Source organism: Bactrocera oleae, chromosome 2, assembly GCF_042242935.1.
Source record: "Bactrocera oleae isolate idBacOlea1 chromosome 2, idBacOlea1, whole genome shotgun sequence".
Classification (NCBI taxonomy): Eukaryota; Metazoa; Arthropoda; class Insecta; order Diptera; family Tephritidae; genus Bactrocera; species Bactrocera oleae.
The window spans coordinates 3,421,526-3,444,434 of NC_091536.1; the positions used below are offsets into that span (position 1 = coordinate 3,421,526).

Sequence of the window (22,909 nt, forward strand, 5' to 3'; positions counted from 1 at the left end):
TCTCCAAGGCAATTGTTCAAATCGAGTCCTATAGCATATAGCTACCATACAAACTGTCCGATCACAGTGCTTATAAGGAATCTATTGTATTTGTGAAGAGTATTATAGCTTCGGTGCAACATTCGTATACAAATGCCACTTCCCTACATACACACAGTTTTGATTGTATTATTGTATATTAAACATTTATTATATGTTCCTTTATTCATATTTAAGTTTTACAGTTGTAAAAGCTAAGCGATTTTATGAGTAACACTTTCAATTAACAATATACGCACCGGCTGAATATATGGTTTTACTATTATTTTATTACAATTGGAAGAGCTTATATAAAGAAATTTTAGTTTATCAACTTATTTATTGAGATAGACATATGTTTGTATGAGTTTATATAATTAATCCAATCTTCTAATCGTGGAATATCTCTATTTAATATTTCATATATTTATTATAACATATTTATATATATAATGACATTATTCTATAGAATTTTTAGGACAATGTCTTCTATATATCTATATAATAATGTAATAGAAATTATTTACAAAAATTCACAATAATTGATTTGCTGCAATTTGCTTGGAGGAACTCTGTTTTTTTTCTCTACAAATTGCTGAGTGATTGAGGTCTTTTGAATCGTACTACGACTACTGAATTTTATTTTGTGTTTGTCGTATATTTAAACAATTTCCTTTTTGGTTTTATATACAATATGCTATGGCACAGCGTTGCTACTAGTATTTGTATGATTATGATATTGTTTTGCCTGGGAGCACAAACTAAAGCTAAGTGTTTGAGACTGAGACAAGTGCATGCGACTCAATTTTTATTTGTATGTGTGAATGAAAATGACGTTATGTTTACATATATTCAAATCGATTGTATGAAACTAATATGCAAATTGTTGTTGTATTATATTTATGTGTATGTACATGCATATCTATACTTGATATCTATACTCTTTTAATTTGTTTTTTTTTTTAAATTAATTTATATTAAATTTTTCCAAGTAATGAGTTGTAATGAAGGTGCAAAAAAGTATCACTGTTATAACAGAATATTATGTGACGTACATATGTATGTGTGTTGAAATAAGGTAATTTATCGCTAAATAATACAACAACAAATCAAATTCACAATTTCAGTCATATTAATAAACTACTTAGTTTTCAAGTGACCAAAAAGTATAACTCTAGCAATATTATATCTGTGTAACAACAGTTTTATTTCTGTTGTACGAACTTAACAATTAAAGCATAATTGAATGACAAAATATGTGGCATTTTAATTCAGTAGAAAACAATATTTAACACCGAATGTTAGCTATATATTTACATAATAAATGATGCACATATTTTTATGTATATATATGTATAATACACCTCTCTTTAGTCTTTGTGTGTAATTTTATACTTTTTTTTACATTTTTACAGTAAAAGCTTATCACATTCATGTTACAAAGCTTCGACTGCAATGCCAATAATATTCAGTACTAAAAAATAATATATAAAAATAATTACAATTTTATATAAATAATCATATGTGTTGTAAAGGATAATTAATTGTTATTTGGAGCAAAACAAAGAACAAATCAGTAAAGAGATACAGTTACTCAAAACTAACAATGCAAAACTGCAAAAACAAATCAGTTTTATTTATTTTTTAACAAGTTTGTAAACTAATTACTTAGTAAAAAAAATACTTTTGAAAGATCTATATTTTTTGTATATATACTTTAAATCTATAGCATTGTTTATATATTTTATTAATAATTTTGATTGCAAAACGTGGAAAAAAATTAAAAGTGTTTCCGAATTGAGTTTTATGGATATGCACGAACACAAATTTTTTAAACTTATTTAAGAATGAACTGTATTTGCTTTCCACAAGTTAATTTTGGCGTTATCTACTTAACACATCATGCCATTTACAACACAAAATAATATAAACAATAATAATCAAAAAAGGGAAAACGTGTACTTCATAAAAAATATTTACATATAAAAAATAAATATTTACAAAAATAAGGAAATAGCTTTAAGCTATAATTCATTTCTTCACATGCATTATACTGTATTTAATAATAATATAGATATTTTACATATTTTTTCTTTTGGCTTTTAAATAACTTATAACTAGGGATTCTGCTTTTTATTGCGATCAAATAGGCTAATATTTGTATGGTTTCTATCTGATTTCTTGCTTGTTTTGAACGCAGCAGATATTAGTTTTACTATTCTCTCTCCTGCTCGCTCATTTCTCCTCACTTTACATAAGCAGTCCCGTGGTGGATGAGTGTCATAAAGCACTAGTGGTGGTCGCATCTTTGGTTAAATGTGTCTCAATGTCCACACGACAGATGGGACAATGCTTATTTGTGACCAGCCATTGATCGACGCAATCAGTATGGAAGAGATGCATGCATGGCAAACGGCTGCAAAGTAAATGTAAATATGTCAATTTCAATTAAAATTAAGCAAAGAACGATTGTAGAGCCTTCTATTATTTTCTAAAATAAAGATATAAATATTGTACATACATATGGGATATGCCTAATTTTAACAAATGTAAACATTTTCATGGGACTATATAAGTAATATAAATTATTTAAATAATAGAAGAAAAATGTTGGAAAATCAATTCGTGCAAAAAACAAAAAAAAAAAAAACAAAAAATAAAAAAAAACTTAAAAAAGCGTATTTTACACCAACCAATTAAAGGACAAAGAACAATTTCAGCTGACGTTTTTATTCGAATTTCGTTTGTTTCGAATTTAGAACTATAAGCGATTTTTTTCAATTAAGTCGTCAGAACCAAAACAGAAACTTATTTGAAAAAGTTATAAAAAAAATCAGATGTAGACAGCAATAAACTAACTTTTCTTCAGAAGCATAAGTGACTTAAAAATTTATACTTCTCCATTATTAGATTTATTGGCCATGACGAATGAATGTAAACCTAATATGATTTGTATATATGAGTGTAATCAACCATAGGTTTGACATTAATTTATTTCATTTGTAAATTTTTGTCAAAATAGTTGTAAGATTTTTATTTATAGCCTAAACCGAAAGTAATTTAGAGGAACGAAATGAAAGCTGAAACACTTTGTAAATAGGAACATAATTTTAAATCGGTTGATTCTACACTCTGAATGGTAATCACGGAACCCAGTGAGACTGGTTACGGTTCACACGAGGGTCGATTCCACGCGGGATGTTTTATGCTAATAAATACCTTAGTTATGACAAAGAACTGTCACCTCGCAGCATGCGCCAATGTTATTTGGGAATTTATGCAAACAGCAACAACAATAATAATAATTTGGTGAAAAACGCGCATATTTATATATGACATTAAAAATAAATGTTTAGTTCACTCACCGCACATCATTCTCAATTTCAAATAATGACAAGCAAATGGCACACTTCTCGGCATCCTCATCAGATTCGCTTGGGCGGCGAATGCGTTTGTATTTATGTGGCAATGTGTTGCGTTCAATAATTTCCTAATATCACGGTTAATATTTCAAATGAATAAACGATATTTATATCCACTGTAGTATATATTTACCAGAGTGGCGCCACGATTCGGTCTTATTGCTGAACCAATTAAAATGTGCGGCCCAATGTGTGAAAGCGGAGTAGAAAGGCCAATTTCCAGATGCACCGGTGAGTAATGATGGAACATGTGGTGATGCACGGCCGAACGACGACGCTGTTGTGCTTCATAAGGATAGTAAGCCTAAAAGAGGGCATGCACATAAGACATATATTTAAGAAAAGTACTATGGATAGCACAAAGTGCTTTATATTCTTTTATTGGCCAACGAGATTACTCATTGTCACTTATGCACAATTTTGATATAACTTACCGGATCTAAACTGGACACCGGTCCATTGCTGGCATGCACACACGAGCACGTATTCGGTAGCTGTGAACGCCAACGAAAACTATTTGTTAGATTCAATGGATTCGAGGACAAATCAATTGGTGTGGGTGTCATGTGGCGACGATGTATTTCCTGTATATGTTGCTGGCGATACCAAAGATTTTGATGCACAGGATACGGTGGTGCTCCACCGCCATGATGGACACCACTGTGATGGCCAGTATTACCAGAAGGGCCACCAATACCACTGCCACTTGGTTGGAGGCGACCCATCAGCGTAGGAAGTGGCGCACGAGCTCGTGCATTTACCGCGAACGTGGGATATGGCAGCATGCCACTGACACGTTCATCGCTGCCTACACTACTACCACCACCACCATTACTCGAATGTCCAACAGCGGTCAGTGTTGAAGCAGCCTCGGGCGGTGGACCCGGCGGGTGTACTGCAGGAGCTGCGGCTGAAGACACGTAGTTAGATGCTGTAGGCGATACGCCTTGCATGTGTCCAGTATTGATGTCAGTATGCGGATACGCTCGTGCAGTTACGGCTGCGTTCGCCGCGCCGGCTAATGTACGACTACGACCGAACGAACATGAGGGAATGAGGGAGGGCTCTTGTTGTGACTGAATGGTTCGTTGAAGTGGCGGCATTTCATCATCGGCGCGTCGACAGTGTAAATAAAATGGCGCAATTTGCGGTATGGGTGGACTACTAGTATTGTTGTTGTTGTCACCAACTGACGCATTTGAATATGGACCATTGCTGCCAACAGCAATATTTGAACTGTCAGCTGCGTCAACGCTGTCGCTAAGGCTGACAGCAGGTATACCCCTGGAGAAACGTGAAGGGCCAGGAGGACGCGTTGAATAGAGAAGATTGTTTCCTTCGTTGCGACTCTGAAGTGGGTGCATAGGAACATGAGCCCCTGGTACACGACCCCCAAATAAATCCTGCAAAGACACCTCTTCAATGGTGGGTATCGAAATGATTGCACCATCCGTATTTGGTGCTGTTGCTGTGGCACCGCTGCGTAGAACTGGTAACGCTGAGCGACCTATCGTGGCGGCCGCCGTAGGCAAATTCAATTGCGGTGAACGTTGAAGACGTCGCATTTCCGGACATAGGCCATGCAGCTCATGCATCATGGGCCGTTGGTGCTGTGCCTGATGAGCTTGTTGTGGTTCGTAAAATGGATTTGGAGCTGGACGGGGTATATACTTGTAATATCGATTACGCAGCAGTGAGGAGAAGCGCTGATGTTGTGGTTGATGCGCCTGTTGCGGCTGATAAACCGCATGCCTCATACATTCGTGATGGTGTTGCGGATGCGCTAGAGGTTCATCAGTTTCAATATGGGAAGACGCTTGTTGCTGATTATTTGGACCGCCTACATCCCATTGTTGATAGCCCGGTGGTACCACTGCGTATGGATGCAGTAAGGGGCCTCCTGCTGTAACATCTCTAAATTGCGCATTTAACCGGAAATAATTCGATTGTGCGCTATCCATCCCCTCTATTGTTGCTTCATTAGAATCTGTTACAGTACCGTCATCTCGGCTTACGTTTTGTACTGGGGCAGGCGTATCCTCGTCGGTGGTAAGATCAATTGATAGTATTGGTTCACGAGTGGAATGAACGAAAACAACATCATCGTCGTCTCCTGTGGAATCCGATAACCAATCCAATTGCAAATCGGGTGCGGTTAACACAGCTGCACCATCACCACTTCGATTGGATATGTCCATGGATGCTGAATTTCTTGTCACAGTGGCTATCGAACTGGTTTTATTCGCTCCACAGGCGGATGTAGAAGCTTCAATAGAACTAGGAGCTACGGCTCCCGAATAAGTTGGCTGCTCGTCATCGATGTAGGGCTGCATTATCGTAGGTTGTGATACCGCCGTTACCTCTGTGGGTAAATTTACTGAAGCGCCTACCTCACCCGCATCAGACGCAGATTCCACCGAATACCCAGTGGTGTAAATATGGGGATGCTCCTCCAAGTCACTGTCTTCTAGAAGCACTACACTGCTATCTGTCGAATGACCAACACTATGACCCGCATATGTGATCACGTATGAACCCCGTTCGACTGCCGCACCACTGTCCGATGGCGCTGTACTACTGGGTGGGGTCAAAGGCCGAGTGATATCAGGCACATGTTGAGTAGAGGGTGGTTGTAGTACCTCATCCACCTCGCTGGACTCATGCACATTCAGCATGCGCCATATTTTACGACGCGCAGTCTGTATATCGGCGGAATCGCTGCAGTTTGCAGCATCATTATCTACAGATATAGTACCAGTGCTAGCGTTATCACTATTAGATCGCGCAAGGCTGCTGCTTATACGGGGAATTTTGGCGGCCCTTGGAGTAGCATCTGCTGGACGACTGCTACTCGCTCTTTCCTGTGAATAGACTTCACGTCGATCCGTTTCATCTTCCCTTGAATTGCGCAACCATTCGTTAGTAACCCCACCTCTCCTAAACTGTTGCTGTTCACGATCCTTAATGCGTTGGCGTTCACGTTCCCGCCAACGCAGGAATTCATGCGGATTAGGCTTAACGTGTTGTACTCCTCCGGGGGTACTGGTATTACTATGAACGAGCGGCTTATGCAAATTCCAAATAATCTCATCATCATCATCGCCACCATCATCATCTGTCTGATGCGGAGCTCGACTGTGATCGTTATTGAATAAAGCAAATGCTGAGCTGCCGACGGAGCGAAAATTAGTCGATGGATGCGCTTCATCACTAAAGCCGTTAGGTGTGGCACAGTTGTTGTTTGAAGCTCCACTAAAGCTGGGTAATGCATCCAAGTCAGTTGAATCGTCTACGTTGCCCACAGAACCACGATTACTGATCGAACTGCTAACGCTGCTTCTGCCGTCAACACCACCACCACTATTACTACCGTTACCATTGCCGCCACTAGAGCCCACTGCATTCGTTGGTTTACTCTGCTTCTTTATAGCATATGTTGTTGTAGTCGTGTTGGTGGTGCATGTGTCCGCAAAATGAACGCGTTCTGTGTCAGATGCTGATGTCACCTCGTCGCTGTTATTAAGTGATATTGGTGATGTATGAAATGTCTCATTTGTATGGGCTAACGCCTCGCTAGATTCAGTAGGTGACTGTAAATTTTCATCATTATCTCTCTCAATAGCCGTTGCACTGGTCGACAGATCTAACCGGTTACTCCTTATATCAACTGTTAATCCTCGGTTGCCTTCCGACTCCTCGTTTCCGACATCGTTTGTAGCGGTCGTGGTTGATGCTACCATCATGTCATCATCGAGAGAGTCGACGGATGCATTACCATCGGCGATAGCTGATGATCCAGCTGCCATAGCACTACTGGTTATAGTAGACACTGCAGCATAATGAGGTGTACGGACAGTATTGTTGTGGGTCAAATGCCTTTGATTTTCGGAACCAAAGGCGGCGGTGTTTAGTGTTGCGTTTGCATCCCCCTTTGGGGTGGAGTTGGCAAGCATTTGTTTGCATTTAATATCAGTCTTTTGAGTATCAGCAGTAGCAGAAGCATGTTGCAATGTTAAGACGGCTCCATCACTAGAGGGATCTGAAGGTGCCCAATAACTACCTATAGCATAATCGTGCTCATCATTAACAGCGTCAACTGCTCCGGCTTCTTCAGTGTCTGGCAAGTGCATAATTGTATTGGAACTAGTAGCAACATTAACATTCGCACCTTCTGGCACCTCACTAATATCCATATGCTCAACCCTTGGCAATTCATTTGTAATAACATTAGCTGTCAATAATGTTTCTTGCTGTTGTTGTTCATGATGTGGGTTGTGCATATGATCTGCGCCATGTACAGTGTCGTAAGACGAGTGGTTAAGTCTGAAAGTTTGTTATAAGTTACTTTAGAAGTCAAATTCAAATGTAAATATTATATAAAAAAAAAAATTACCCGCTAGATGATCTATGTGCGCAGTGGCATGTGTCAGACAAACATTTGTTGCACACTAAATAAGGATCACGTCTTATTAAACAAGCATCATACGCGCAACGTTCGCTTGGAATATCACCATCCATTTGTACGGTGGATGTTGCTGAGTGCGTATTCTGTTGTTGATGGTGAATTTGGTGCTGATGCTGTTGCACATGTGGATGAATGTGCGAGTGCACTATATGATGGGGTCGATGTGTCAGAGCATGTCGATGGGAATGTACGTGATTGTAATGATGCATATGGTGTCGTACCGGTGGATACATCTGTACTCCAATAGAACTAACCATTGGTTGTGTAGACACGGAAGGTGATGGTGCATTTACAGCAGGATCATAAGATATCGTTGTGGTGACACCTTCATAGTGTGTTGTTGCATTAGGGGGTGTAGTTGGTGTGAGTACAGGTGGCGGATAGCTGTGTAAGTTGTGATAGTTTGTTACCGCGGCTGTAGCTGCAGTAGATTCGGCAGATGTACCCATATAGAATGTTAATGGACTTTGCTAAAAAAAAGATAAATATATCAATATAATAATTATTTATATGTGCAGAAACTAAGTGTGAGCGAACGAAATGTCGATCCATCACCAAGTAGATGTGTTATTTACTTCGATTGACAATCCCAAAGTCGATGTGCGGTCACCACGATCATAGACCAGACCATACGAGTCGGCTGGAAAATAAAAACTTGATTCAAAGAAATATACATAATGAGGCAAATAGGGTTAAATAAAAAACAAACAGTGTGTTATAACTTACGTCCATCGTCGTTGATTTCCATTTCATGATGATAGGCTGGAACTTCAATTTCATGACGTATATGGCGCCGCATTTCGTCTCCGTTGTTCTCCATTATACTGCTACTTAAACTTTCTCAGTTATCTTCAGGAATTAGAGTTAAACACGTTACTGCATTTTATTAGTTCGACAATGCACGTGTATTCATTGCCCAATTTTATATGTCTATTTTGTCGAATCAGCTGAAAATAAAAAAATTCATAATCATATGCATTTAAGTGAAACATTGTGTGATCATTTATTTACAATCAAGCAAAAAATAAGCACATATGTACATATGTACTAGTACTGTCGTGTGTCTATATTCCTTTTAATTTTATGTGCCTCCTATATAAGCAACCTGATCACTACATCAATACAACGTTTCTTTATCAATAACAGCTGTTAAAAATAAAAACCATATTCAAGAGCTAAAATATTAAAAACACAGCCTAACATTCTTACTACAAAATATCATATCAATTTAACAAAACATATAGCTCAAGAGTTAATTAATCAGAAAATAAAAGTATGCATTGAAGTTCTTAAAATCGGTATATCGATATAAATTCCGTCAAAAAAATCCTGCAGAGGTATTTTCAAACTTCAATTTTTTTGTAATAACACGGTTTTCAACTCTGTGCCAGTGAGATTGACTAGAATATACAATAATTACGACTGCTACCAAGCAGTTTTTTTATTTTGCTAATATTTTAATAATAACTAATAATATTTTATTTGATACCTGCAATTATAACCAAATTTTACCAATTTACAAATTTTGACCAGAAATTTTTAAGTTTACTAGTGTAAAGCGAAGAACTCATAATTTGGATAAAGGGTAATATGCTTTAATTAAAATATATAACAATTGACATATATACTCAAAATCTAAATATGTATGTATTCAAACTGAATATACATATAAAAAAGTTATTAAATAAAAAATGTGTTATTAGTTAACGTACATATGTACATGTACCTGTGTATTCGAAGAGATACAAATGTATCCACGTATTGGAAACACATAACTAAACCTCTAAAACGTTTTAATCCTGTCATTTATAAGTTAGGCTCTTTAAGAGCCCAAGGAGTGTCAACTCGGCACCATTAGTCGATGCAGGAATGTTTACTGACGCTACAACAACAACAACAATCATGTCATGTTAACTAATAATAAAAACCACTCATAACTTACGGTGACAAAATTGAAAAAGACTGATTTGAAATTAATTGATGAGTAATGTATTTTTGCATATAAATAAAAAAAATGTATAAAAAGAGAGTATGATATCGGGATCAAACCGACGTTATTGTGCTCTACATTTACCGGCGGAAGCAAACTGCTATTAGAATTTTGTGTCTTATACTCGTTCAAATTGTTAAACTTACTGTATGTTTTTCATGCCCCGCATACATATGTATCCATGTAAAAGATTACATGAATAGTGCCATATCACAAACTAGTGTCGGAAATCTCGAATGTCGGCAACAAAACAGCTGCGCTCTCAGCTGTACTCGTCTCTGCTGTTTGCATTCCCTTTTCTGTTAATTTTATTTTTAGCCTATTCTTCTACCACTTGCACGTTTATATTGTATAAACATACAGATGTATGCATATAAGCAATTTACTTTATTTGTTTTCTTCTATGTATTGTAAAACCAAACATGACCAACAGCACCCTTCGCAGATCTAAAAAGCGTACTTACATCTTCCAATATGACGATTAGTAACGTCAATTATTTACAATCCTATAAAACTGCATTTATATGTCCAAAGATTATGTGTTTATGCGAAAAAAAATAATTATATCGGAGTTCTGCGGCATACGATAGACAATTCCGTTGTATTTAACACTACCTCGATTAAAATAGAGCACCCACCACCTCCTCTTCCGAACACTTTTATTTTTCCGTTTTTTTCTATTTACTTATTTCTTGTTTCACTTAATTCTTATCTGCCATTCCACCCTACAAAATTTTACAGTTTTCTTTCACTATAACTTGTCTCTGTTTAAATTTACACTTCAAAAGTTTCTTATTTAACATTTTATAAAACTTATTCATTTATTTGCTACATATTTAGTTTATTTTTTATTTTCAGAAAAACATTTTATATATTCACTCCAATAATCACAAAATTAAATCTTATATTTGCAAAAAACCCAGACGAATTATGAAAATTATATCAGAAATGCAATGAGAGTGGCACATTATATAGTTGCCATGTGAAAAATTAAAACGAAATTTACAAAAACTATTTGTATCAGTTTTTTTGCATATAAAAAATTATTAGACTAATTCGATTTACAACAATATTAATAATTTCACTATTGACTTATTTAGAAATATCTGTTATTTTATTTTTTATTATAATTAATACTTAACAGTAAATTTCAAAAATGCGAAAACGTATGATTAGAAAGAGGTACCGCAAAAACTCAACAAAAGAAAATCAACAACATGTTATCAATTTGGGATAACTCACAAACAAATTATAAAAATGAAGTCAGTCGATCTGTTGCTACCCCTGCAAGTCAACTTTCGGGTTAATCACTAGTTAATTACTCAAGAGCTAGAGATTTCTGTAATTTGAAATTTTCTTAAAATGGGGTAACTTGCTGGGTACTACCTTATATGAATTCGCCGTGGGCCCACACTTATATGAATTTATCGATAACATGTAGCCGTAATTCGCTTTCAGTGTTGCTTAACTCGACATCGTGCTAACACAATATTTTGGGCAGAATTCATGTGCTTAAATTGTTTTCTTGTCTAATTATTATTAATTGAATAGTCTAATACAAAATTATATAAAATGCCAATAGTTTTGTCTCATTTATAGACGTTTCAGAAATATGTAAATTTAGTGTTTTAAAAAAAAAGGTTCGGTTTTAATAAGTAGTATTGGGGTGTCTCATTGCATAGCTACCTTTTGTACAGCAATTCAAATTTTCTTTTAGCACCCTGTCAAAAGCCGAATTTGTACTCTATTCGAATTTTGTAAATTCCATTGTTGGATTTTATTATTAACGGAAATTAACACGCGAAAACATCTTCTGAACTGCTGTATTTAGTGTACTAAGTGAAAGTTGGAAATAACTAATAAGGAAATTAAGAGGTAAATAATAATTTATATCTAAATATCACAGTGAATGTACTTAAGAAAAGGAAATGGTGAGGTAGGTTGAAAATAGACGTTTGTAATATTTGCGAAAAATCGATTATGTCTGAATTGTGGTAGAGAAAGTTTACATTACATTGCATACCACAACAAATTGGGGTTTGGTTCATCATTAATTAATTGGGTTAGGGAGAATGCATATATGCAGAAAATTCAACCAAAATGGCTCCCGTTGAGTTTTTGTAATTTGAAATTAGCAAAGTAAAAATAGCTGCGAGCTGCGACGGTGCTTACAAGTTGAGCAAGTAAAGCGACATTTGGTTGTTCCACAAGCGTACCGAAGATTGCCGCCCAAAATACCAGTGGAATTTTTATTTGCTCGTTTGTGTGCGTCTGGTATCGTGCTTCGACTAAGCCGTTTTTGGTGCATTTCCATTTTTGTCGGCCTGTTTGGCTGCGTAGCTGAATGTTGCCTTTTTTTCGTAATGTTCTCCAGATGTCATTTACGATAGCAGCTGCAAATTTAATATAGGGAGTATCATTTACTGTGGTTCGAGTTTCTTCATTCAATCAGTTATAGTGCTTTGTCGAAGCTTTTTGTTATTTTTTTTTGCCTAGTTCAAACCAGATATAATCGGTTCGGTCAAGTTTTACAATAAACGCATTGGAAGAACTTCAGTTCTATTTGAATTGGCACATACTGTGTATATGTATATCAAGTACAACAACTACGTTGTTAGCCTGTAGCGTTGGTAAGAGGTAATGCAAAGTCATAGAACGGAAACCAAGGCAAAGTAAATAATTTTTTATTATTTTTGGCTCAGGTACGTAAAGGTTGTCTGATTCACCGTTCAAAATATTGTATTACTAGTACATAACTACGTAAAGGTGAGGATATTTATGTGAACTATATACTTGTATTCTAGTTACTGTTTTAACGTAACTAACTTAATGAATTGCGCATCATGGTAATTTACCTGTTGACATAACAAAAAATTTTAAAATAATCCAGCTTTTGTAAAATCCGATTCCGAGTAGACATTCGATAGATTTGAAGTAAATTCACTAAAAGCAAACGGCTAGGAAATTTTTCATTAGTATATTTTCAAATAATTATGGGTATATAGGTATAATACGTATTTATGACAAATCGGAAAAGCGTTTATCAATTAATTTTATTTAATTGTAATAAATTGGATTTAGCTAAAGACTAAATAAAATAATTAATAATTTTGCAATAACATCCTATTTGAAATTACTGTTAAAAACATTTCATTGTCTACTCCTACAATACCAATATTTTATATACATAAATTAAAGTTAGAACCGTGTCATTTGCATTTATGGCAATACAATACTTGCTATTGAGTATGTTGCCTTTTTGCAATCTCCGCGCTACAAAATAGCTCGTCGATCTGCTAATTTTGAAGGTGGAATTAGCCGCCACGATGTGCGTATTGCTGTTACTATCTCCACAAATTACTTTATAGCTATATCATAGGTAGGAACTGTGATTTAGCGGAAGGCATAAGTTTTAGAAGAATGAAGTGATGTGATAGTTATTCTTTGCTGTATCGTAATATTTTTTTTTTACATACCTTAGGGTTAAAGATGTTCCATATTCAGAGTTATAAGTATGTATATAACATAACTATCAAACTGTTCAGCATAGACTTATGTACCAATAAAGGAACAACTTTCAAAAATTGTGTAGATTTCTACTTTAACATTTTTATATTTTGTTTCAAATAATAAGCACTTCTTTAGTTTTGCAAAATACTTTTTTGAAGATAGACAAAACTAACTTTCAGTTGTAAACAGAAGTGTCAACTTTAGTGAAATATTCATACACACATAAATTTATATTTGCCATCGAATTACGAGGTTTTCGACTCGTACGAGTTCATTGTTTCCCTGTACAGCATTGTTATGTATAGGGGTAACATATTTTTTGTATGTGTAATTGTCGTATCACACTGTCTTCATCATAACTATAATGTTGCAGCAATAAAGTTGCATGAAAAGTTGCCAGCGGGTTTGTTTTTAGCTTTTAAGAGAGGACTTGTCATGACAAACCATACACTTGCAATAGAATGCAGAGCTACCGACTAGACGCCAGTAATCCTCCACCGTCCCTAAATGATGTCGCTGTACATATGTACATATGCGGTATCTAGCATATAATAGGGGAATTTCATCTCTTTATATAAGTTTAAATATGCGTACACATAATTATTAATGTTTATGTATATTTGTTTTATATATTGTTAAATACATTCGAAGCAGAACCTGAACGTCAGCTGGCAATATGTGCTGCATCGGAAGTGAAGACGATGACTTTACATGAAATGTGTATTGTGCATATACATACATACATACAGTGTTGGGAAAAATAATCGGGACATCACCTTTATTCACATAGTTTATAGCACAGATTTGCTTATATTTGTCCCACAGTATTGAAGTTAACTGTAAACTAATGCTACCAAACAGTTCTTTACTACTGTAATAACGACAAAAAAGTATGATTTTAGGTACATGTGCTACGTATGAGCAGAGAAAAATAATAGGGACAAATTTAGTTATTTATTAGTTTGCTCAGAAAAATAGATAGAAGAATAGATCCCAACGAAATTTTCTGAAATTAAGAGCCCATTTATTGTTTTGTTGAAATTAACTGTATTACATAACATGTAAATATTTTTATATAAAATGGAGGGCGGGAAACATTGTACGGAAAGTGAAAAGAAATATATTAAAAAATTACTTAATGCATCAGGGACGCTGGTCTAAATTTAAGATATGCAAGAATTCTCAGAAACACAAGCTTCGTATAAATTGGAAAACTTTTGTACTACGACCTCGAAATGCGGAATTTAAACCTCAGGTATACATGAAAAACAATTAAACACGGAGGCGGATCAATAATGTTATGGGGATGCTTTACGGCGGCTGGAGTTGGGCCAATTTATTAGATACAAGGCAAAATGTTTTTAACAGATTTTCTCAACATCCTTAATATTGTAATATTGCCATATGCGTAGGAGTACATGCCACTAAAGTGGGAGTTCATGCATGACAACGAGCCGAAACAAGCTTCGAAACTGGTAAAATCGTGGATTCATCGCAATAAAGTTGACATTATGGAATGCCCCTTCCTGTTCACGAATCTCAATCCTATTGAACACCTATTGGGAGCGCTGAAGAAATCAGTCGGTGGACATAAATGGAAAAAGAATGGTTGTTGTTGTTGTAACGGTTATCTAGTCCCCTTTTGGATGATAAGTTATAAGTTAAGTTTGGTTGGAGGCCCAAGAAACAAGCTGTTTCGACGGGGTCGGACATGCAGGTTGTTGGTATCATGCGAGACTCATTGCACGCAGGACATATGTTTGGAATGTCGGGGTCTATTCTGGATAAGTAGGAGTTTAACTTGCTACAATATCCAGAACGAAGTTGGGCGAGCGTCACTCTGGTTATGTTCCCATAACCGGAAGCATAAGGTGTTCACTGTGCCGGCAAGCGATTTGAGGATTTTGTTGTGTCCAGTCTGTACTCCTTCGTTCAGTTTGTGAAAATGGTCGCTGTGGATTTAGTGGGGGGAGTGTCAGACTCCTTGCAGAGAAGAAGCGTCGGAGAGGTAGCTGTTTACTTTCGAGCACATGTATTAAGTATATTTGTTTAATTATTACTAATTTAAAAAGAACAATTATTAGGGCATTAATAATAAAAATAAAATTATTAAATATCTATATATTATTTTATTCATTTAAATGCCGACAAGGTATTTTACGTACGATTTTGTCGCACACTGTCGAATTCAAGATTTCTCTCGAACAATTATTACCTATTCAACATTTTAATTGTGAGTTCTTAATTTTTTTTATTACCTTTAGAAAATATAAATAGGTTGCTCTGTACGAGCGTTTTTGCGAAATATTTTTATACTTTTGCAACATTTTGCTACAGAGTATAATAGTGTTGTTCACCTAACGGTTGTTTGTATCATCTAAAACTAGTCGAGATATGCTAATGAAACCTGGTACTTGGTTTACAAAACGAATTAAACGGAAATCTATATAATGTCTTAACTTAGCACTAAATATACATATCTCCTAAACCACTTAAGGTGCAGCAACCAAATTTAATCGAGACGAATCCGTTGATCACCCCTACCGACACTGTAAAAATAAATGGAATCGAGTGCTTACCCCCCCCCACTCCTTATATAACGGTTCTGTTAAAAACTACTAAAAGCAAAGTGGTTAAAACGCATATATCAAACCTACTCGACCGATATCGACCACATTTGATATGTAATATTATATTGTCATTCCTATGTTTTAATGCGAAATCGGACTACAACCACGCCTATTTCCCCAAATAACACAAGTTTAAATTTCATCTGATTCTTTCACTTTCCAGTATGCAAATCACGCACCAATGAATGAATCGGGATAAAATTTTGCACGAATAGTGCCTTTGAAGTGCGCCACCTTATTACCAAAAATTACTACTAAACTACTAAAACTTTTCAAGCCCCTAGATACCGAATATGTGGACCGAAGTTCCTATTTTATTATAGAAATTCGAAGAGAACCCTTTTCTGATAATAACATGGTCAACATTTCCCTTAGCCCCCATATACCTAATAGAAAGATTTTCGAACTACCTGCTGACTTTATATTGGCAATTAAGTAAGATACCTTAGCAAATTTGACTGAACGTAAAATATTGGATATACTATAGTTTAATGCCGAAAATATGTGAAAATGGTTCACAAATTACCCAACTATATACTACATACTTGTAGATATGTATGTATATTGATTTTCGTTGTTCTAGCAAACCTTATGTACCTAAAGGTATTTCCGTGGCTTTGATCTTGACAAGTTGCTAGAGTATTAAATGTTCAGTTACACCCGAATTTAGCCCTTCCTTACATTTTTTTTTAATTTCATTTGTGTTAATTGTTTTCAGTTTTTATTTATTTATTTTTTTAGTTGCTATTATTTTTGGTTGTAGGTATACTAACGATACCTTAACCGACCAATTTCTAGGTTGATGTATACACAGCTAAGGACTTATTCTACTATATTAGTGAATCACTGTGATGCTGATGAATGTTTATACATATAAATAAGGCTATGTATATGTTTATATACATACAATGAGAACATATTTATGTATGTTGCGATTGGCAGTGAGTGGCAAATTTCATTTTGGCACAGACACAAGAGAGAACATTCAAAATAAAAGCAACAAAAAATGTTGTGAAAGTTTTCGCTGTTGATTTTACTTTGTTATTATTGTATTCACTGGTTTACTATTACCATCATTGTCATTGTTACTAATGTTGTTAACATTGTTGTTGGTGTGGTTACTTTAGACGCGCCGCTGCGGCAACTAACTGTATACGCTTGAGTGCGGCCAGCAGCGCGCCAGTCCGTCAGCCAGTCAGTGAGAGTCATTTGCCGTGTCAGCCTGGGGTGTTGTCTATGATTCAGTTAGTTAAAGTCAGTCTACCAGTCGTGCTGTTTCGCTTAACTTGGCCAGTTATTTCGGTATAAGCGTTTGTGATTCAATTAGCTTTTTTTTTTTTAAATATATTTACACCGATTATAGATATAAAATGAGCGTAGATATTTTTTATTAAAAATTTATTCTTTATATTAATTTTTTATTTATTTTTTTTCCAGACTCACAACATCTATTGTGTTCATTAAAGCCTGTATCTGCAGCAAGTTTATCATCTTTTGCATAAAGGAATCCTAATAGGACACTTAATCAATGAATATGACTTCCACCGAAACTCGTTGCGGCCTTACCTGCAGCACTCGTCCATCCAGCCGTGTTCTAAAGCCACCTGGTGGCGGTCACTCCAATATCTTTTCTGAGCCCGAGGTTGCCGTTAATGCGCCACGTCCGAAATACAATCAACAAAATTCTTCCAACATGAATGCTTGTATGAATTCGACGGATCCGAATAAAAAGGTGGAGAAACTACGTGAAGAGATTACACATAATAAGCAAGCTCAATCGGAGCCTGAAACACAAAAGGCTAACACGGCTGCCACCACACCTACTGGCGGTCCGGCTAGTCAGACTGGCGGCAATGAACAACAGTCACGCGGGCGTGTGCCTCCCGGCGGTTTCTCTTCTGGTGGCTTCTGGTAAAGTGCCGGCAGTTGAGTAAAGTCTTGCGATGCGATAGTAGCACTTCACAAACAAAATAATCTAAAATAATTAACAATATTGTTTGTACGCATCGTACAAATTGCAACAACAATAACAATCGCATTTACTTCGACTATTCGCTTCTCTCCACACAAACAAATATAAAATTACTTGCTACAGCGTCTCTAAGCTGCAGCAACGGATAATTAAAGAAATTCATAAATTTCAAGTATACTTCCTTCCTAATCTATATGTATTGCCTTTGTGTGACAAAAATTATTATTATTATAAATAACTTAATTAAAGATAAAAGCCAATTACTATCCCTTAAATAAAAGTGCAGTGGGCGTGTGCGTGTGTCAGTTGAGCGAAAATTTTGGCACTTTTTGCACTAAAAATGAAAAAAAGTGAAATTTGTTCGTAGTACTTTGTTCTCTTTGTCTATTTTTGACTATAGTGCTATGACGCGTTTGCCATGACATTTGTAGAACTATTTATTGCCTGCGCGCGCTCACACTCTCGGCTCTTTTGTACTTATAGTTATATTTAATTTATATGTATATTCTGTATGTTATATATACGTGAACAAACCAGTTTCTATATAAATTGGATACTTAATGCATTTTCGGCTGACCTTAAGAAAATGATGAAAAATACACTTTACAAAGTATTTATGCTTTGAAGTTATTTACATTTTTTCAAAAGATAAAAAAATATATACAAGAACAAATATACATAAGTTTGATTTTCGTATCCCAAAAAAAACATGTTTTTTATTCTGCTAACACTTTTAGGATGTCCTACATAGTCTCTATGGATACTTAAATTATTTTAATATTTACATATACATATGTATGTATATGTGTATCCATGGGGAATGATACATTTAGTACGGTTGTATCGTTCTGTACAATGTACATTAGCAACACCCGACAACACCTATTAGTCCCAATCGGCCACGTTGACTTTTGGCTAACATAAGTTATTATATTGAAAATGATTATTGTTCTATATCACACCTTTCTTTGAGGTAAGAAATTAGAGCTTAGCGTCGACATTAATCAATGAGCTGTTTAGAAACCGCTACAAGCAGATGACTGCAAAGCTGATTTCTCAGAAATCATTCAAGTAGAAACTGTTTGGAGAGGATTATATACGCTATTCCATTGTCCGACGTGAATATCATACAATTATCTTCGTATGAGGTGATTGAAATTCCTTCTGGTGGTTGAAGGAGTTTCGAGATCTAACCCCTGTTTAGTTCTTCATAAGTATTTATATATAGAATTTGAAGTACAAATAAGGCGGGTGATTGCGACCGTTCAAATATAGCATGATCCACCTCTTAAGCCCGCGAGAGGAGTGTACATTGTTCGATGACTTATAGTAGCCTTTTGTGGTTGAATGTGTCAAAAGCTTTTGATAAGTCCAACGCTACTAGAATCGTCTTTCCACAGGGTGTTTTCGAGTTGTCAAGGCGTTTATGCTGTGCACTTTACGAGAGCCATGTTGGTGATCTGCTATGGTCAGATGCTAAGAGAAATTCGGACTTTAAATGCCTTCACTACTAAGGATAGGAGAATTTTCAAACGCTAAGAATTTCCTAAGCTGGCGGATTTCCCAGGTTTCCGATTTCTCACATATCGACTATGTTTAGAGTGGTCAGTCACAGATTTAGAAGCTCAGTTCAGTGAGTCTATGGATTATGCCGATTTAGCCCTGTCGATGACACCTTGAACCTCCTCAGCAGTGGGGCTCAGTCTTGGCATTTTTCGTAGCCGTCGGGTAAGCAATTTTTGGCCTTGTAAGTTGAAGAGTGCAATGTAAATTGCCGGCTAAAATAGGACAAGGGTTTGACAGTAGTCCAAATTTTACTCACAAGTGCTCTAACCATTTCGTTGATGCGAGAGTTAACATAAGTCGCCAGGTTATGCTTTTTAGGCTTTATCAGGGCGGCGTCTTCTCCCCGCTACTGTTTAATTTCTACATCTCGAAATTCCCTCAACCACCAGCGGGAATTTCCATGTCCTCCTACGCTGGAGGATGTATGTATTAAACATTTCGAGATCGACATCGCCTGATCGGATAGCAATGATCTGATGAATGCGAGGCTTTCACCATTAATTCATTCACTATTTTCACGTTAAACGTTGAAACCTGCACAACTCATAAGCATCTTTGCGGGTGTTTAGCTGGGTTATCGATCAACTATCTCCTCGATCTTACTCTGGAGTCCGTTGTTGTAGCTGGGGGAGGGTGCGCGGAAAAACCTGGTGGTTTTTGCAGAAAGATTGAAGCGGGATGAAGGTTGGGTTGGGTTGGCTACTTTGAGCTCGTGATGGCGCGCGTACTGGGTACTAATTCTACTTCCATTGAGACGGTTTATCAAAGTGGTGCGTAGTCAACATGGGACCACAATTGGGGGTACATTCCCTGTGTATCTTAAGGCCTGAATAGGTCGTATCAGGAAAAGACTATATGCGTATTTCAACAATATAATTTAGTGGGTCAAATAACTACCCCTTAATGAATGATTTAAATTATTTTAAAAACTGTACAAACATATGGCAGTCAATCAAAAAAACTCGGGTTCCATATATGAATTGGAGTGAACACAACCTAATTAATCCCGAAGTTCCATATGTGGTTGAAGTAAAAATATGCCATCTCAATAATCAATGAAAGATTATATAAGACTGACAACAATGATCTAAGATGGTACACAACGAAGAAACAATATCGATACCGTCATAAAGACTGAGCCTTCTTTTAGTCAGAAAGAAGACTCTGACCTATGTATTCAAGTTCCATCAACCATTCACTCGATTTCAGATAAAACAATGTTCGAATATTTATTCGGACACGTTAACCTTATTCTTTGGTTTTGCACTGCACTCGATTTCAGATAAAACAATGTTCGAATATTTATTCGGACACGTTAACCTTATTCTTTGGTTTTGCACTGCACTATTCTCAATACATATATATATATATTATAAGTATATTAAAGTATCTAGGATAGTACCTGGGGTTAATGGCCAGAAATCGCAGAAATAATACACTATAAAACTCGTTTCGCTCGTTGTTTTTATTGAAACTTAAAGTACACATGCAAAATGTTGTTATACTCATGCACAATGTTGCTACAAAGTATAATACTTTTGGTCATCACCCAAAACTAATCGAGATAGATATAGGGTTATATATATATATGTACAATATAAATGATCAGAATGCCGAAACGAGCTGAAATCCGGATGTCTGCCTGTCTGTCCATCCGTCAGTCCGTGCAAGCTGTAAGGTGAGTAAAAATTAAGATCTCTTGCTGAAACTTGTTACACATATTTCTTGACACCATTTGCAGTTTGGGCCGTGGCCCCACCTTCTAATAAGTTTAATGTATATTTCTCCTAAGCCATTCAAGCTGTATAGCCCAAATTTGCACAAAATAAATATTTATAACATTTCCTTCAACTGTGTAAAAATGGATGAAATCGGATGATAACCCCGCCCACTCGCTATATAACGGTTTTGTTAAAAACTACTAAAAGTGCGATAAATCAATAACTTAATGCCTCAGAGACATTAAATTTTAAATCGAGAATGGCACAAAGGGGTTTAAAGGAACCGTTGACAAAACTTGACGATGGGCGTGGCACCGTCCACATTTAGGCGAAATCATATATCCCCGAAACTACTTGATCAATTTCAACAAAATTTGGTACATAATCCCCATCTCACAATGAGAAAATGAGCAAAATCGGACTCCAACCACGCCTACTTAAGTCTTAAAATTGCCAAAATCGGACCATAACTGTTCAAGGATTAAGTGGATGTATTTTCCTTATAATGTTTAATCTTTTTGCCTAAAATGAGTAAAATCGAGTGAAAACTTGCCCTAGCCCTCATATAACCAATCACAGAATTTTCAAACGTCCGGTTGATTTTACTCTACGTACATATGTTGGTGATGGTATGTGAGGTACCTTAATGAAACTCAGGGAGTATTTTATTCTGTTAATAGCATGTTGTATTGCCAAAAATAGATAAAATCGGGTCAATACTACCCCTATCCCTCATAAACCTAACTTCAAATTTTCAAACTTCTTAGCAAAATTAACTGATTAATACTGGATATACTCTAGTTTAATGCCGACAGTATGTGAATTTAGTCTACGAATTACGCAACTCCTAAATACTACGTAGGTATATTGATTTTCGTTATCTTATCAAACCTCTGCCGAACAAACGTTCAATGTATGAGTTATATATTTATAAAATTGCTTGAAAGTATGGTCTCAAGTATACCTCAGCAATGTCAAAACTAAATCAATTAGTTCATCCTTTTCTCTGTCCCCAATAAAATATGTATAATAATTTCCAAATTTTCCACCTGACAAAATGTGTGATATTTTAATAAAACTAAACGAAGAAGTTTTCTTACAGATTGTGTGGGAATATGAATGAAATTAGTCACTTTTGTCCAAACCGTGTATACCTAAAATAAGGAATTGCGATCCTCTGCTTGAAATTTAGCTTATACAGTTGAGTTTGTATCCCATATAGCTCATTTAAATATAATTTCAATACAATTTTAGCTGCAGCGAAGTAAAATATAGTAATAAAACTAATTGAGTATATGACCTATAATACAACTTAATTAAATACAAATTTGATTGTAATCCATTGACGATTTCGTCGAATAATGAACGTTGAATTGTTTCGCAACATATATTGGGTGCAACATTTCTTTGCTTTGATCCTTGCAAGTTGCAAGAGTATAAAATGTTCGATTCGACCCGAACTTAGCCCTTACTTACTTGTGTTTTTTTGTAACTTTTACTTGTAATTCTACAAATAAAAGTTCTCATTGCCCAAAATACATATACATACATATGTACATATAATTAATATATATACATACCTACTATATCTGTTTCCATGTTAGATGCTAATTGC

General features: G+C 35.8%; 2 protein-coding genes across 5 annotated transcripts; one reads left to right on the forward strand and one right to left on the reverse strand.

Annotated features, from left to right (window-relative positions):
• Positions 1-157: 157 nt before the first annotated feature.
• On the reverse strand, positions 158-10,836 carry LOC106623257 (uncharacterized). Of its 3 annotated transcripts, XM_036373603.2 has the most exons (9): positions 10,360-10,836; positions 10,042-10,296; positions 8,632-8,852; positions 8,481-8,545; positions 7,834-8,375; positions 3,875-7,763; positions 3,574-3,744; positions 3,384-3,508; positions 158-2,434 (listed from the first exon to the last, which is right to left on the reverse strand). In XM_036373603.2, the coding sequence occupies exons 3-9, from the start codon at positions 8,723-8,725 to the stop codon at positions 2,299-2,301; spliced, it is 5,022 nt and encodes a 1,673-aa protein (XP_036229496.2). In that variant the 5' UTR covers positions 8,726-8,852; positions 10,042-10,296; positions 10,360-10,836; the 3' UTR covers positions 158-2,298. The 3 variants fall into 3 exon arrangements, with proteins under 3 accessions (XP_036229496.2, XP_014098188.2, XP_014098205.2); XM_014242713.3 differs by lacking the exon at positions 10,042-10,296; XM_014242730.3 differs by lacking the exons at positions 10,042-10,296; positions 10,360-10,836 and having other exon boundaries at positions 8,481-8,559; positions 8,632-8,724.
• Positions 10,837-11,611: 775 nt separating this feature from the next.
• Positions 11,612-18,594, forward strand: LOC106623761 (uncharacterized). 2 transcript variants are annotated; one of them, XM_070107008.1, is made up of 2 exons: positions 11,612-11,770; positions 17,473-18,594. In XM_070107008.1, the coding sequence occupies exon 2, from the start codon at positions 17,564-17,566 to the stop codon at positions 17,948-17,950; it is 387 nt and encodes a 128-aa protein (XP_069963109.1). In that variant the 5' UTR covers positions 11,612-11,770; positions 17,473-17,563; the 3' UTR covers positions 17,951-18,594. The 2 variants fall into 2 exon arrangements, with proteins under 2 accessions (XP_069963109.1, XP_014098854.1); XM_014243379.3 differs by lacking the exon at positions 11,612-11,770 and adding an exon at positions 17,220-17,337.
• Positions 18,595-22,909: the final 4,315 nt, after the last annotated feature.